This window comes from Marmota marmota, unplaced genomic scaffold (genome assembly GCF_001458135.2).
Source record: "Marmota marmota marmota unplaced genomic scaffold, marMar, whole genome shotgun sequence".
Taxonomy (NCBI): Eukaryota; Metazoa; Chordata; class Mammalia; order Rodentia; family Sciuridae; genus Marmota; species Marmota marmota.
Window position 1 is genome coordinate 22085213 of NW_026000082.1, and position 17568 is coordinate 22102780.

General features: G+C 43.4%; 1 protein-coding gene across 1 annotated transcript; it reads right to left on the bottom strand.

The window, feature by feature from the left end:
• Window positions 1–966: 966 nt before the first annotated feature.
• Window positions 967–13121, bottom strand: Tmem269 (transmembrane protein 269). Its single transcript, XM_048815610.1, has 5 exons — window positions 12991–13121; window positions 9984–10081; window positions 9188–9346; window positions 8092–8289; window positions 967–4374 (listed from the first exon to the last, which is right to left on the bottom strand). The coding sequence occupies exons 1-5, from the start codon at window positions 13029–13031 to the stop codon at window positions 4253–4255; spliced, it is 618 nt and encodes a 205-aa protein (XP_048671567.1). The 5' UTR covers window positions 13032–13121; the 3' UTR covers window positions 967–4252.
• Window positions 13122–17568: the final 4447 nt, after the last annotated feature.

Consider the following 17568-nt stretch of genomic DNA (forward strand, 5'->3'; position numbering starts at 1 on the left):
GGGGAGTTAAGGGAGTGTTAGAAACTTGCTACCACTGTGAGGATGTGTTTTTGAAAGCCCAAATTATAACTATGGATAATCCATAGATTATTCCCATTAATGGTAATTAGTTCTATAGTGTCCTGCTAAATTTTGGCTGAATTTTTTGTTTTGTTCTTTTTGGAGGAGTGGCTGTTCAAGGGAGCTATTCGTATAAACATAAGGAACTGCTGTTAATATATCAGAAAGAGCACGGTTTGGAAGCCAAATGGCCTGAGTTAAGTATCTGTTAACCTCTCTGCGCCTCATTTTTCCCATCTACATAATGGAATAATGTTTTCTTCCTCTCAGGATCAATATTGAGAAATAAATAATGTTTGTGCTAGATGGGGCTGTTTCCCTTCCCAATTACCTTTCAGATTGTTTCATAGGAAATGCTTTAACTTTCTAATAACCAAGTAATACAAGAGATTGTTTGGAAAGATTCCTACCCTTCTTGAACTGCTTGTATTAACATGTCTCATCCATGGGTATACTTTTGTCCTGGAGAAGCATCCTAGTAGGGCAGTGTTTTTCAAACTACAGGTGGTTTTAAAATCAGCTTACTAAATTGACTTTTCTTTTTAATGAGATAAATTTGAAAATATCATACGTGAAGGCTGGAAGTGTAGCTCAGAGGTAGATTGTGTGTTTAGCATGCTGAGGCCCTGGGTTCAATCCTCAGAACCAAAAGAAAAAATAAACAAAATCATATATGATAAGGATATTGTTTCATGAAGCTTTTGTTTCAGGTTTATATGTTTATATACATTCATATGCTTATATTAAATTTGATACAAATGTTATCTCTTACTGAGTTACAGCTTTACAGAAAAATTTGAGGTACAAGAAGATGCCTGAGGGTTGGGGATGTCACTCAGTGGGAGAGCACTTGCCTGGCATGCACAAGGCCCTGGGCTCAATCCCCAGCATTACCCCCCCCCAAAAAAAAAAAAAAACCTGACCCAAGATGGGAATGGGTCATCACTTTATTCATATTTTAAATAACAAAAAGGAGTCATCTTCTGAATAATACTAGGGTAAGGGCTCCAGATGCCTTTTTGTCCATAATTGGAATAGCATTGAATGCCAAGACTCTTATAGGTATAATCAGTGAAAACTAGGAACACATTCTGCTCATCTGCCTAGGATTCCCTAATCCTGAGGTAAGAGATCATCTTTTTGAAGCCCTACATCAAAAAAATCAATAATGAGAACATTGACAGAGGTCAGGCTGTCTAGATTTAATTAGGTCTATTACTTACTAATTGTGTGTGCAAGTTTTAATCTTCGTAGGTAATTCTTAAACTTTGGTTTCAGGACATTTTTACACTTAAAATTAAGGACCCAAAAGAACTTTTGTTTATGCAGGTTTTATGTATCATTTTGCCATGTTATAAATGAATAAAAGTTTGAAATGTTAATTAATTTTAAAATGTAGAATAAAAGTCCATTATAAATTAACTGTGTATGTGCACAAGCATTTGTGATACTGGGGACTGAACCCAAGGGCACTCTACCACTGAGCAACATCCCCAGAACTTATTTATTTTGAGACAGGATCTCTGTAAGTTCTCAGGCTGCCTGGAACTTACAATCCTCTTGCCTTAGCCTTCTGAGTTGCGGGAATTACAGGCATGCACCAATGCACTAAACCATAAATGCATTGGTCATTTCGAAAATACCCGGTTCACTGAATTATGCTGGTCTTCCCAATGTTGACACATTGCATTATGCAACATCAAAAGTACATATTCATTCATATCCCACCAAACTCACAGGAAAACTCTTAAAGAGAATTAGAAAGGGGTCAAGCTCACAATGATAGATACAAGTTTTCCCAAAAAACAGATTTTCACATGGAAACTAAAATTTTATCCCTGGCAACAAAGAATGTTTCTTGAAGTGACAGGCTTACTCAATTCATATTTCAAGAAAACCAGTCTGAACAACCCTAGTTTGTCTGTTAATAATCCTTTGTTGTTTCATAAGGAAAGAAGTCAGTTCAACTCAAACTCAAACCAGGACTTTCCTGGAGAAAACATTACCTCTGTATACAGCAGGAGTATTTCAGGCATGTTTTCCATTTCGTTGCACAGAAAATGTTAAAAAGGTACACTCAAGAGTGAATATTTAATAAAATTAATAACTTTTATTGCCTCATCAAAAGCATTCTTAAGTGAAACTGCTTTGTTTTCCTTAAAGGAGCCAGTGGTGGTGGAAAGTGCCCTGACTCCCAGGACCAGCTGGAGTCACAACAAGACATGATTTTGCTCCTTTAGTAAAAACATCACAGTAACATTGCAGTCCCTGTTTTCAGATTATTGAGAAGATAATTTTGATCCTGAAAGGGTCTCAGGAACCCCAGAGGTCTACAGACCATACTTTGAGAACTTCTGGCCTTAAGCCTGTGGTCCCCTACCTCACTGGATTGTTTAGGGCATTAAGTGAAACAGTAAAATGCAAGGACAGTTCTTCACATAATACATATTAATTATGCATTTACTGTATGTACATTGTAGATATGAACTATTATTACCATTATTTTAAGTTGAAGGATATATATGGGAAGAAGAAGGTAGAAAGGAGAAAAAGAGCAATTTAGCATTTAACACCTTTTCCATGTCATTCACTATTCTAGGTATTTTATGCATTGTATTTAGTCCATAAAACCCTGGGAGGAAGTAAATCTTCCACTTTATGATAAGGAAGTGGGTTGAGAGAAATTAAACACTTTACTCAAGTTTACAGAGCTAAAAATGTAGCAGAATTCTCTGTCATTTGGGTCTGCTCACTAGACAAAATAGTCCTTCAGGTTGGGAATAGCAGATCAAGAGGCACATCTACACTCAACCCAGAGTTTAAGACTAGTGGAACTGCTTAGACCCCTCAGATTCCACTAAGGTACTATAGTATAGTAACCTGTGTATAACTCACTAGAATCCACAAATCAATTCATCTACAAAGTAAATATTATTGTCACAGAACTATGTAAATGTAAACTGAAGCAGTTTAAAACTTTAGTGGGATACAGAATATTCATCTAACCATGAGGACAATACAAATGATGTAAGAGACATGACTAGAAAGTAGTAGAGAAGAGGATGCTACCTGCTCCTCTACAGTTAAATCAGAGTGATGTGGGCTTCTTTGGATTAGTATTTTTTTAAAATCCTACTGTAAATTTGATGCTTATTTACCACAAGCACTTGTGAAAACTTCAAAGTCAGATGTGGTAAAAGGTGCTCTGGCGCCACCTTTGGGCAAGGAGCACAATTCACCAGCCATCCTCTTGGCGTCCCATCTGGATCCAAAGTCCAAGGGCCACATTGTGGCTCACTATATCCAGTGGACCCAAGTTCTCTGTGAGCACAACTTTACCATACAATACTGTTTATTTCTATTTGATTTGTATTTGACAATCATTTGACAATGGACAATACTATATTTGATGTATGTAGGAGATGAAGTAGCATTTTATTATCTAGAGTTTAGTGTTGAGAGTTTAGGAAAGACATCCAGGAAGCCAGAGGATGCCCTGTGCTGCCAATTCATCCAATCTGTACCAAAGTAACAGGCAGGAGGTTTTTTGTTTGTTTTTTGCAGTGCTGGAGATTGAACCTAGGGCCTTATGCATGCAAGGCAAGCACTCTACCAGCTGAGCTATATCTCTAGCCCGTGAGGCAGAAGCTTTAGACTGTTAAAAGGCAGAATTTTTAAGTTACAAGACTCTACACATATTCCAAGCAGACAGTGTAACTGTCCTGTGACAGGTTCTGTAGCGTCCGCAAGTGTAAAACATGAGCCCACCCCAACACTAGGGTAATTCTGATTCTGATCTAGCAGGGCCAAGATGGAGGCTATACCAACTCTGGAGGCCTCTCTCCTTCCCACGGGATACACCTTAATGCACAAGTTCAGCTAGCTAGTGACAGAGCTGGAACACAAACTCAGCCCAAACTTAGCTTGGGGAAAAAAAAAAATCTGTTCCACATGACATGTACAAGTCTTGCCTCAAAGAGAACCAGAACCCTGAATAAAGAGAAAGAAGCAATGGCTTCCAGGCCTACTGTAGGTTGCTGTGATTCAAGACAACAGAGATTGCATTATCTAGCAAATGACAACACAGGCACAAGTAAAAGCTTTAGTGAGGATAAGGCCAGGCTTGGCCCGATATGCTGGAACAAATCCCACAAAGGTCAGCAGGAGTTGGTAGAGCTGCAGCTCCTCAGTGCTAGAATCTAAAACAGGCTGCCCTGCTCCACACAGCATCTGGGAAGAAGATGTAGGAGAGTGACCACATCAGACAGTAAAACGCAGTGAGGGAGAATGGGAAGAAAAACACCATGAAGACACCTGGAAGAAGCAAAACAGACATTCAGTTGTTTGTTTGTTTGTTTGTTTGTTTTATAGTTTTTTAGTTGTAGATGGACACAATACCTTTATCTTTATTTATTTTTATGTGGTGCTGGGGATCGAACCCAGTGCCTCACACATGCTAGGCAAGCGCTCTCCCACTGAGCCACAACCCCAGCCCCCAGACACTTAGCAGCAAAAAAGAGACAGGAGCCCTGTCTTTAAGTTCAGTTTAGTGGATTTTTGAAAATAACTAGACAATTGTACCTTAATACACTTCTAGATTCCTTTTTTTTTTTGGAAGAAACCAGTCCTAGGCAAGAATAAATGTGAGTTGCCCAGATCCTTCATTGGCGAAAGGGGGCATCTTCCTAATTACTTTGAGTTTAATATGGAAAAATGGGCAATACCATATTTTATGTATGCAGGAAGGAGTTAACACAGCAGGCCTGAGACTGCCATCCCTAGAAAGGCCTGGGTGCAAGGTTGGCCATGGCCAGCAGATCTGAGTGACTCATTGTGTCTAGGCTGTCCAAGCCCAGTGGTTTGTGCTGAATACCTGCTTTACTTTTGAGAGTTTGGGACTTGGGTACATGCTGGGTAGAGAGTTCCTAGGTGACCAGTCCCCAGTAAAAACCAAGTCTTTTATGAGCTTCCCTAGCAAACAACAAAACATGAATCATGACAATTCAGTGCTGGAGGAATTAAGCGTGCCTGTGTGATTCCACTGCAAGTGAACTCTTGGAAGCTTGCACTCAGTTTCCTCTGAGCCTCATCCCATGCACTTTTCCTTTGTGCTGATCTTGCTTTGTATCCTTTTTCTCTAATCAATCATAGCCCTGAATAAGATAAGATGCTGAGTCCTGTGGATCCTCCTAACAAATCACCAAACCTGGAAGTGGTCTTGGGGACTCCCAATACAAGTTGAACCTCAGATTCACCACCAAAAAGGCAAAGGACAGCCTCATTAGTGGCATATCTAAATATTCTGCTAGATATTGTGCATAAATTATATTATCTATACTTCATAATAATCTTATAGTTTAGAATTGTCTGTTTTTCAGGCAAGAGGAATATCAATAGCAGCCATCTTTTTTATTTGTTCTTTTTAGCTATACATGACAATAGAATATATTTTGACATATTAACATATGAAGTATAACTTCAGATTCTTGTGGTTGTACATGCTGTGGAGTCATACTGGTTGTGTATTCATATATGAACATAGGAAAGTTATGTCTGATTCATTCTACTGTCTTTCCTATTCCCATCCTCCTCCCTTCCCTTCATTCCCCTTTGTCTGATCCAATGAACTTCTATTCTCTACCCCACACTGTGTGCTAGCATCTACATATCAGAGAGAATATTCACCCTTTGGTTTTTTTTTGCTATTGGCTTATTTCACTTAGCATGATAGTCTCCAGTTCCATCCATTTACCAGCAAATGCCACAATTTCATTCTTATTTATGACTAAGTAATATTCCATTGTGTATATATACCACATTTTCTTTATCCATTCATCTGTTGAAGGACACCTAGGTTGGTTCCATAGCTTAGCTACTATGAATAAAGCTAACAGCAGCCATCTGGAAATCCACCCAATGAGATTCATGTATTAACTGGTGTCAAAATCTGTGAGATACAGTTTCCTCCTTGTCTCACATAGCCAAGACAACCTGGAAGGCTGAGGCCAAATGCATGGTTTACTTTGAGAAGAGAGCATCAGTAGTATCTACAGGAGCAAAGAACACTGTGGGAAATCTTGTTGTGAGTTTGGAAAGGGAAGCTGGAGAAGACGGAGTGCGGGGGGGTGGGGGGTTGGCTAGGAGTTATCACCTCTGGCACACATCTGTGCCAGAGAATTCAGAATTACCTCATTTTACTTCAATGATCCTGCAAAGTAGGGATTTTTGCCTTTGTTTCACAGATGAAAAATATGAGCTCAAAACAATGAGGTATTAGCCAAGTCACACAGCTACTATGTGCTGAAATTAGAACTTGAACTCAGATCTGTTAAGCTCAAAACCCAGATTCTCACCACCATTCTGCCTCCACCACCTAAGGAATAGGAAGGGCCAGCACTGAGAACTTGGATAGGGTTGTTGGTGCTAATGCTACAAAAGGTATGAACCCTAAAGGCAAGATCAGGATAGAACCAAGGACCCTATAAACTACAGCAGACTCACCACAAAGGAATAATGGGAAAAACAGTATCCCCAAGATTATTGTTTTGCTTATGTGTGCACATTTTAAAAGAAAAAAATCAAAATTCCTTAAAGAAAGCTGTAAATGAAGGAAAAAACCAGGAAGACATCTTCCAGGGCCCCAGTGTGGCAGGAACATCAGAGCCTGAAACCCAGCGCTGGATTGCTTAAACTCAAAACTTCTGAGTCACCCAGGACTCCTCCCCTTCCCATGGCATCTACTCTATTTCAACATGTTTCTGAAGTCCAGTCACTTCTCAGCTCCACACTATCATCTTCTCCCATCTGAACAAAAGTTTGGCTTTCCTGCTTCCAGCCTCAGGGCTCTACCTCTGTTCTCCACAATGGAGTCAGAGTGATCCTTGGAAACTGCCTCCCTGATCACGTCACTTCCTGCAAAAATATGCTTGAGGTTTCTCATTGGCCTTTAGATCAAATCCCAATCCTGTCTAAACTGCCTACTTCACTGGTCTCATTTTGTATCACGGGTTCTTGGCAAGTTCCAGCCACACCGCTCCGCTAATACTTCCAACACCTTCTGGCTCAGAACAAAAAACTGTTTCCTCTGTCTGAGCCTCCTACTCACCTGAAGGCTCAACTTGCAGGACTCACTTAAATGTACTACCTTAAGGATCCTTTCCCTCCCTTTAGGCCATCTCAATCTATACCAGGCCACTCTATGACACCGTCTCAGAGCATCATCCTGTTCTTCATGGTACACCAAAACTATCTATTTCTAGTCTGGCAGGAGAATTGCAACTTCAAGGTCAGTCTCAGCAACTTAACAAGATCCTGTCTCAAAAAAAGGAGGTAGCTGTGGATGTGGCTCAGTGGTAGAGCAACCTGGGTTCAATTCCCAGTACTGGAAGAAAAAAAAGACCATATGCTTCTAGTTATTTCTACTTTGGTGTCTTTCTCCCCCATCTGTCAATTCTGAGGCAGGAACTATGTGTAGATTGCTTCCCAGTACCTGGCACATAATAGGTGTTCCCTAAATTTCTATAGAACTCATTAACATTCAACAAATAATGATTAAACATTGGCATAATGCTTGGTATAATTTATTGGTATAATTCTAGGAATTGGGGATTATAGTATATTAATACAAGAGAACGGATTTGGGGTAGATTTAGTGTCTGTTTGGTTTTGTTACTGGGAATTGAACCCAGGGGCACTTTATCACTGAGCTACATCCCCTGTCCTTTTTTTATTTTTATTTTGAAACAGGGTCTCACTAAGCTGCTGAGGCTGGCCTTAAACTTGCAATCCTCCTGCCTCAGCCTCTTGAGTTCCTAGGATTACAGGCATGTGCCACTACGCTCAGAAGTGTAGGTTAAGTGTTCACAGATCATTTTTAAAAACTAGTAAATATATACTGTGTCAGATGATGATGAATTCTATGGTGAAAAATAAAGCAAGGTAGAAGAGTAGATAGGGAATTCTGGGGTAGCCAGGAAAGGCAATATTAATAGATCCACCACTAGTGACATTTGAAAGAGTATTTTCACTCACCTCCCACATACACTGCTTTTTTCCAACTGTCTGACTCCAGAATTTCATCATATGGGTAGTAGCTCTGGTCTATCATGAATAGCATCATAAGTGAAGCCATGCAGCCGAGGATGAAAGGGTTGCCTTTGGTCAGAAGGGAGGTGGAAGCCAAAACACAGGAAGCATAGGGGCAGGGTAGACCCTTATAGGATAAGGAAACTTCTGCCAGGGAAAGAAACATGGGGTCAGGTTAGCTGCTTCTCCTGATCTAGGGGCATCTAAATGAATCCAGCCCCCTTCTCTCTGGGTCTTCCCTCCTTAGGCTTATTTGTTTGTGGTACTGGTAATTGAACCCAGTACCTTGTACACCCTAGGCAAGTGCTCTCCTACTGAGCTACATCCCCAACCCTGGATCTTCCCTCCTAGACTACAAAATTCCCTTGGGCCCAGAGGCAGTGGCAGCTGCAGAATCACTTAGTTGTTCAAAACAGATGTTGTGTGGGTTTGCATGTACCCTGGCCCCTGGGAAGTCCCTGCTGATAGGGTCCTAGAGTGGTCTGTAGATCAAAGTCTGGGGTCTCCTCCCAGCTCTGCCTCTGACTGACCTTGTGACCTTTGGCAAATCCTTCCCTCTCTAGGTTTTAGTTTCCCCATCACTTAAAGGCTACAGTACAATCAGCTGCAAAATGACAAACAGTGGGACCCTTTATGCAAGCAAAATCTTACAGGGAAACATTTCCTGGTATCTTAAACCAGATGTTCTGCTTAAGGTAGTTTTTCATCTCCCCTCTGCCCCTCCTGTACTTGCCCTCCCTATCTTTGTGGCCTTAGGAAAGAAACTTCCCTTACCACGGTTAGCTTTCTCCTGTTTCGGGGGGAACTGGAGTATGACCCCCATTTCTAGAGTCCATGAAATGATGTTCTCCAACCAAAAACCACACAATGAAAGAGGTACAGTTGATCCAATAAATGAAGACCTCTCTCAGATGAGGACTCTATCAAGGTAGCCTGAAACCTTTGCGGGGCTTGGGGCATGCAAGAAGGAAGGAAGAGGGCTTCTAGCTTCCAACAGCTCCTTCCTCTCTGTGGTGCCCTACCCTCACCTTCCTAAGGCTACGTGGGTTCCACTCACCAGATGAATAAAAACACAGGCGGAAAGAAGTGGTTAACACATAGAGGACGGCCAGGAACCCATTCAGCGGCCCATCCGCACCAAGGAGAAGGGCCGAGGCCAGGCCAAAGGTGGTGAAGACAGCAAAGTCATTCAGCTCAGCTCCTGTTCGAGAGGCCCAACACTCATATGTTGTCACCTTAGCCTTCCTGGGTGGACATGGGGTGGGGGGCAGAGCTGGAGGGGTCCTAAGGTCCCTAGAGTGGTCTGTAGATCAAAGTCTGGGGTCTCCTCCCAGCTCTGCCTCTGAATGACCTTGTGGCCTTTGGCAAATCCTTCCAGGTATTAGTTTCCCCATAACTTAAAAGTTGCATTACAATCGACTGCAAAACAACAAGCAGTGGGACCCTTTATGCAAGCCAAATCTTATAGGGAAACATTTCCTGGAATCTTAAACCAGATGCTCTGCCTAAGGTAGTTTTTCATCTCCCCACTGCCCCCCCCCTACCTTCCCCACTTCCTCTCTAATACTTGGATCCACCCAGGACAGGGAGGCAGGGCCAATGAGGATACTGAATGCCAGGACAAAAATTACCCAAAGATGGATAAGTGAGCCTGCAGAGGAGCTGATCTAGGCTGCAAGGCTCCCTAACTCCTGCTCCAGGGCTGCTCAGCTATTCTTAGATGCACATGAACAGAAATGAAAGATGGTGAAAAAGTCTGCTGGATGTTAGAGGGTGGGTAGTGACCCAAGATGAACGCTCCCAGGGGAAGGGATTTGGGGCCTGAAGCCAGGACTCACCTGATTTGCATAATATGTTGAATTGTCTGTTCATAGCCCCTATTGCCATGTCTAGCAGGAAGCTGATCAGAAGCGTCCAGGAGGCAGACTGAGGTTTCCTGAAGTGCAGGCCAGCAGGCCCAAACAGGTCAGTTCATTTAAGTCCCCACTGGACAACTTCTCCCGCCACCAATACACTAATATACTCCCTGAACACTTATGCCCACCCAAGCATATCCTCTATGCTCACCTCCTTTCTAGTATATTCCACCTTACACTCATATACACTCACACCCTCACATACACCTATATCCTTCTCAAACACATAACCCATAGTCTTTTTTTATTTTTTATCTTTTGGTTCTAAGGACTGAACCCAGAGTTCAATATACCACTGAGCTAACCACCCCAAGCCTTTTCAATTGATCAACTGATTGATTGATCTATTGATTTAGAGACAGGGTCTCATTAAATTGCCAAGGCTGGCCTTGAACTTGCTATCATCCTGTCTCAGCCTCCAGAGACACTGGGATTACAGGCATGTGCCACTGGGCCCAGTTTAACCCATCCTCTTAAAGGATTTCTCTAAATCCCTGTGGGTAATCTCTAAGGCTCCCTCTGACTCTAAATTCCAGGCATATTTGATGGCCCAGGTATCATTCTTAGGTCCTAATCCAGCCCCTGCCACCATCTCATCATGAATTCTCAGATAAATCACTATCCTGCTCTAGGCCTTTTCCCCTCCACTTGCAAAATGAGGGGTACATGCTAAATGAATTATTTAATAGATATAAACCTATTCAGATGATCTGTTTCTCCTTGTGTGAGTTTTGGTAGCTTATATCTTCTAAGGAATTGATCCATTTCACCCAGGCTATCACATTTGTACGAACATAGTGATGGCCCCTCTTTAATTTCTGATATTGGTAATTTGTGTCTTCTCTCCTTTTTCTTGGTTATCCTGGTCAGAAGTATATCAATTTTATTGACATTTTCAAAAAATCAGCTAATGATTCCATTGATTTTTCTCTATTAATTTCCTATTTTAATTTCTTTAATTGCCACTCTATTTTTTATTTTTGTGTGGAACTGAGGGTTGAACTCAGGGCCTTGCACATATGAGGCAAGTGCTCCACTGCTGAGCTATATTGCTAACCCTATTTTTATTATTTCTTTTTTTCTGCTCTGAATTTGCTCTTCTTTTTCTTGTTTCTGAAGGTGAAAGTTTAGATTATTGATTTTTGATCTTATTTTCTAATACAGCAATGTACCATATAATGACATTTTAGTCTACTACAAACCATATGTATAATATAAAAGACAGTGGTCCCAGAAGATATCACCTAGTGATGTCACAGCTTTCTTAGTTTATGATATTCCAACAAAATCACCTACTGTTTTGTTTCTCAGAACATCACATTGTTAAGCAACGCATGACTGTAAATGTATTCAAGGCTATGAATTTCCATCTAAGCCCTGCTTTTCCTGCATCCAACAAATTGTGGTAAATTGTATTTTCATTTCAAAATATTTTTAGATGTTATTTTGAGATTTCTTTTATCCATGTATCATCTAGAAATATGTTGTTTAATCTCCAAATAGTGCTGGATTTTCCAGCTCTCTTTCCATTATTGATTTCTAGTTTAATTCCATGTTACCTGAGATGATACTTTGTATGATTTCTGATTTTTAAATTTGTTAAGGTGTATTTTATGACCCAGAATGTGGTCCATCTTAGTTAATGTTCTAAGTGAGCTTGAGAAAAATGTGTATTCTACTGGTATTGGATAGTCTATAAATGTCAATTATATCCAGTGACTGATGGTGTTTTAGAATTTAACTATGTCCTTGCTGATTTTCTGTCTGCAGGATCTGCCAACTACTGACAGATAGGTGTTTAAATCTTTTACTAAAATGGTGGGTTTGTCAATTTCTCCTTGCAGTTCTACCAGTTGTGGTCTTGTGTATTTTGATGCTTTAAATGATTTCAAAGGACTCTTTCAGACCTCATGTTCTTGAGTCCCGAACCTTGTCCAGCACATGTTCCCAATGCCCTCTGAAAATAGCCACCATAGTTCTAAGCAACCTGTCCTAGGAGGTCCATTCCCAGACTGCAAGGTGACTACAATGCTTAGGTGGCCTAGCAGAAGCAAACAGAGAGCTTAACCTCAGACTTCACCTGTCCCTTGTTTAGACCCAGACCTAAGGATTAAAAGAGAACTAAGGCTAAATAAAAAATATTTATCATACTATTATGGTATGAAAAACCACACTCCCAGAAGATTTGGCTGAACTAATAAGACAGAGATTTTCTGCTTGCAGATATACCCATGTGCACAGTTTATTAGACTCCAAAAATCCAAAATTAGAGAATCAAAAATTTTTTTAATATAGGAGGGAGCTTAAATATCATTTTCTTCCCATGTGGATAAAAAAAAAAAAGATCCAAAAAGAAATCACTTGCTGATGGCTATAGAGAATCAAATAGATTAGGAGGATATTATTTGCATTATAAAGGATTTATCTTTAAGAAGCTGACTTCTCAAAGACATTGAAACATGATTCAATTCATAGAAACATAATTTGCTTATATAAATTGCTTTGGAGGCACATAATATGTGTTCTGGACTTTCCAGAACAGTGCTGATTTCAAATATTCTGCCAGGTCATATGTTCTAATTTAAGAATCAGAAAATATGAATGGAAGATGAAAATCTCTTGATTTTTCTTATAAAAACCATTCTAGGCTTCCATAACTTAAGGAACTTCAGAGATCATAATGCAAGCACCTCAATTTTATGGAAGGAGAAATTGCGGCCAAGAGCTGTGACCTAGTGAAGGTTGTATATCATATTGGTGGCACAACTGAGGCTAGAATTTTGGCCTCTGACTTGGAAGACATTGTTCTTTTTCCTGCCCCCCAGTTGACCCCAGGGCTGTGGGGCCTGCCTCTCTAGACTCCCCCTCACCTTTCCTCATGCCATGGGCTCCAGCACTTGGCTAAGAGCATGCTGGGCCCCAGACCTACCTGCTGACGCTGCAGAAGATGGAGAACAGCCCCAGAACCATGTTGGCCAGGGACAAGGCACTGGTAACATCCTTCCAGGAAAATTCATTTATCTTGGGCTGCCTCCTGTTATGGCTGGGGCATTGACCTGGGGCCCAGGAGAGAGGGAAAAGAAGTTTCCAAGGTCAAGAAGTCCCAAAAGAGGCTCCCAAGGACCTGGTAGCTTCTGTGGCCTTAGACCTCATCCCAGAACTACACCCTCCCCAGACAGTGTCACAAGCTAGATTAAGGACAAGAGGTAGATGAAGGAGACATAGGAAGGAAAGACAAAGGTGCTGAAGGTGGAGGGTCCTGGGAAAGCTCAGTAGCAGAGCAGGTGACCTCATGCAACCATAGTTTCTGCTTGCTCTCTGACTCACCTCCTGTCCCCTTGACCCTCCTGGCACCCCCCTGGCCTCCATCTGGGAAATTGGCCTTTGTCATATCCTAAGAGCTGGCTTGAGAGAGCAGTGGATTCAGAAGGCACCTTCGTCCCACAGGGCAAAGTTGTTCTCTCACAGACTAGGGCTGCAGCTGAGGTGTCCTAAAGCCCAAACCAGGTCCCAACCAGGACAGCAGTTCCACCTCCAACAGCAGAGGAAATGAAAGGTACAAAATGAATATTCTCAGCATGCAGTGGTTCACCAAGTGCTTCTCATTATGGTCTTACTTCTGGTCCAGACCACCTTGGTAGATGGTACTATTGTTCTTCCCCGTTTTATGAACAAGAAAACAGAGGTTCAAAGAAATGTAGATATTTGCTCAGTTACACATTGAGTGAGTAGATCCAAACCCTGCCTGACACTGGAGCTGGTGCTGCTTCTGCTGGGGGATAGAACAGGGAGGAAGCTCCACTGGCCAGCCCTGCTAGGCAGCACCAGTCTCCCCTGCAGGGGCGGGCCATGCCCATATCTCCTCTGGCCATCTAGCCTTTCACAGCACCAAGGAACTAGCCTCCTCTGTCCATTTTCACACCCTGCCTTATCTCTGCCTTTACCCTAAGATCAAACATGTATTCTTCACACATAAACTTCTTGTGAAACAGAGACCCTGTCCTGAGACAGAGAAGCCCCAGTGGCTGGAGTGAACATACCAGCCATACATATAATTCCAGGCTTGAGACAAATAGATCCTAAGGTGCTCCTGTGTCATTTTCTCATTTAATCCTCACTCACTTTAGATGTCAGGTTTTGCCTCCAGACAGTCCCTCCTATAACCCCAAGTGCTTCTGGTCTGAGCAATAGTTGAGACAAAACACTGTTCTTTCCCATAAACCCTGCCCCAAAATGTCAGAGGCTAGGAGGAGCTAGACTTGGGCTTGGGACTAGACTTTCTCAGGGTAGCACTGCAGGTCCCATAGGTTCACCAAAGGAAACCAGCAACTGTGTGGCCAAAGCCTTTGGGACTAACAAGACCTTCTCACGCCAGGGTCCCTTGAAGCTAAAGATGGGAAACAATGCAAGCCTGGGAAAGCTGGAAGAGAAAGGAGCAAAGGACTGGCTGCATAATCCCTCTCCATGAACCTACTACAGCTATCTCTCCTGGGTTTCAGGGCTGACCCCAGCAAGATCAGATACCTCTGCTGCTGAGCCAGGCACCTGTCAGCCTAACCCTCTATCTTCTAGAAGAACAGCATCCCAGCATCTCTGCCTCTCAAAACCAGTCAGCAGGTGCCCTGAGTCCGTCTTCTGATGATCAGGCCTTGTCTCATCTACTTTATGGTTGTTTAATTTTTAATCAATGATTAATCATGTGCTGAACTACTTCTTTCATTATCTACTCTGTTCACAAAGCACTGTCACACCCAGGATTTCCATTGGTCCTGTGAGCTCTGTCAGGCAAGGATTATTATCCCTACTTTCCAAGGAAGGCAAAGAAAACAAAGAGGGGAAGACTTAGCTCAAGGTCACTTCAGACTGACAACTTCACCTTAAGTGTCCTTTCCTCGGTGTTTTGCTATCTACCAACCAAGAGGACTAAACATTGTATTGGTAATATGCTCAGCCTGGGCTATGGGATGGGAGATGCCATCAAGGAACTTAAAGCTTGCTCAGAGGAATGAAACTCATGCATGTCTGTGGAGACTTACAGACTCCATTCATATGGGTACCTCATCTTACTTGCAGTAAATGGTGAAGCCAGGACTAGAATTGAGTCTCCTCTTCCCAAATGAAATGTCATTTGCAGCATAAAGAAAAGGTCCCAGATGTGAAAGGATGTGACCTTGAGGGTAAGGGCTGTTGAAATCCACTGAAATAAGGAATAACCCATTCATTCAGCAAACATGTATTCATGAGCAAGATATGGTGCCTGGAACTTGGGACACAGAGAAGATTAAGACCTGGCCTCAACTCCCAAGGAATAGCCAACCCCTGCTCTGAAAAAGAAACATGATCGGTCTACTTAGGGAACACAGATGGGACCCAACCTGCCACCAGGGAAAGGAAGCTTCTCAGACAAGGGGTCAGAGCTGAGGTTTTGTGTAGTCCTGGCCTACAAGAGCATCTGGTCACACCCCAGCTTCTTGCATGCCCCCAGGATAAGTATGACTTCTTCCTGTGGCATACCAGCCCTGCTCACTCCAGCATCCTCTCCCACTCCAGCACCCCTTACCCACTTTTCAGGACCTCCCTTGGGTCTTAGGTTGGATTGTGCTCTTATTTGGAAAGACTTTCTGACACCCTTCCTTCCCATCCCAGAGGCTGCAGGTGCTCCTCTGTAAGGTCACATCTTGTGCTCACCATGTGACACTTGGTACTCTGTATTGGCATTGCCTACCTTGTCTTTCTTCTTTGCTACAAAGGATGCAATCTGAGTGCAGACCGAGGTCCCCGGTGCCCAACATGAGGCCTGACAATAGAAGGTGTTCAATGTCTGTTATATTAATGTACTTCAACACTCTGGTCTTCCTGAAGTCTTCTCACTGCACTAAATCTTTTCTGCCTGACATCTAACCCTTGTCATTGCGGCCTCCAAGAAGGCGTCTCAACTGAATTACCAATACCCCTGCTCCTTCCTTATATCCAGCAGCCACTCAAATCTTCCATTTGTTCACTTTTCTTTCTTCTTTTTTCTTTCCTTTTTTTCTGATGACTACTGTGTCAGGTACTATGTGTTTGGGGGACAGAGAGAACAAGACCCAGCCAGCACTCTCAAGAAGCTAGAGTCTGGTAGGTAGGGGAGGCAACTGTATGTAGGGACAAGTGACACATAGGACAAGGGCAAGTCCCAGCTGCTGTAGATGCAATAGGGAAAGAGACACTGGGACTGGGGTGGGGACCTGCAAGGATTCACCAGAGTGTAACTAGGGTATCTAAGGATGAATCACGTGGGGTGGGAGGGGGGAGACTCCTGGCCAAGGGAATTGGAGATGCAAAAGCATAGCAAGGAGGCAGGTCCCCAAGAGGACTGGTGGCTGGAGGAAAAATTGGCAGGGAGGTCACAGGTTGTGACAATTGCAGCCTGTGGCAGGCGGTGCGATATTCAGGAAGGGAGCTATATTTTGGTCAGATACTGGTGGGGAGTGGAGGGTGGTTTGTGGGGTGCGAACAAATTGGAAAAAGGAAATCTGCAATTAACCTGATGAGTGGCGGAGGGATGTGAGAAAGGAGAAAGGTAGGGCGCCGCCCCGGAAGGCAAAGCTGAGTATGACCCTGGAAGTTTCTAGAAACAGGAACGAGTGGCAGCTCGGGCTTCGCCAAGAGCGAGCATGCTGGTGGGCTTTCTGGCAGGGACGCCCCACGCCTCCCCGCGCTCACCCCACCCCTTCTCTGGAGGCCAGCACTGGGCCCCCAACTCCGAACCTTGGGGACCAGAACCCTCTGCTTCCTGCCTCGCCGGGCTGTCTCGAGGCCTGCCCAGGGCAGCCTGGACGCCAGGACCCGGCAGGAAATCGCATGGATCTGTCGGGCGGCCCCTCCGTAACCCCTACCTACGGCTCCACGCGAACGTTCACCTGGGGATGAGGCATTCCTCGATGGGGCTGGGGATAGGCACTCCTTCCCCTCTGCCTGTGCAGAGAAGGGGACCAGCCCAGGCGGGCACCGGCGCCAGAGACCAAGCCTTTTACTCCTGGCTCTTAGCTCACAATCCCAAGGGTAGGGGAGGGGCTGCGGGCCAGAGGCAATGGGGGCCTCAATTTCCGGGGGCACCCTAGGTCTTTCAGTGGGGCAGCAGGGCCCATGAGGAGTGTCAGGTGAGGGAACTGTTCTCTCCATCTAGGCCAGTCTGGGGGACTTTGTGGGTGAGACACAGTTAGTTACAGGGGGCATTTGTTCTGGGCAAAGCCAACGCTGCAATGGGAGTGGGGGGGGCTGGAAGTTAGTTGGACCATATAAAGCTGGAAAGGAATGCTGGGGTCCACTCCGTGGAGTGCCCCGCGAATGTCAGTTTCATGTGGGCAGGCCTTTTTTTTATGCTTGGTTTGCTACTACTCCTTGTGCCTGTAAAGAAGGCTTAGGCGCATAGTAATACTTGTCCGACAGAGAGCAAGCTGAGGAATTCGGACTCAACCCTGAAGACATTTTTAAGTAGGGACATGATCTGGTTCGGGTTGTTTGA

Excerpts from the sequence above, each read along its gene's own strand:
- Tmem269 (XM_048815610.1), bottom strand. The coding sequence starts at position 13,031 with ATGGTTCTGGGGCTGTTCTCCATCTTCTGCAGCGTCAGCAG. Across the intron at positions 9,347-9,983 it reads CAACATATTATGCAAATCAG|GAGCTGAGCTGAATGACTTT; the intron begins GTGAGTCCTGGC and ends CCTCTCGAACAG. Across the intron at positions 4,375-8,091 it reads AAAAGCAGTGTATGTGGGAG|GTGTCTTCATGGTGTTTTTC; the intron begins GTGAGTGAAAAT and ends TGCTTCTTCCAG.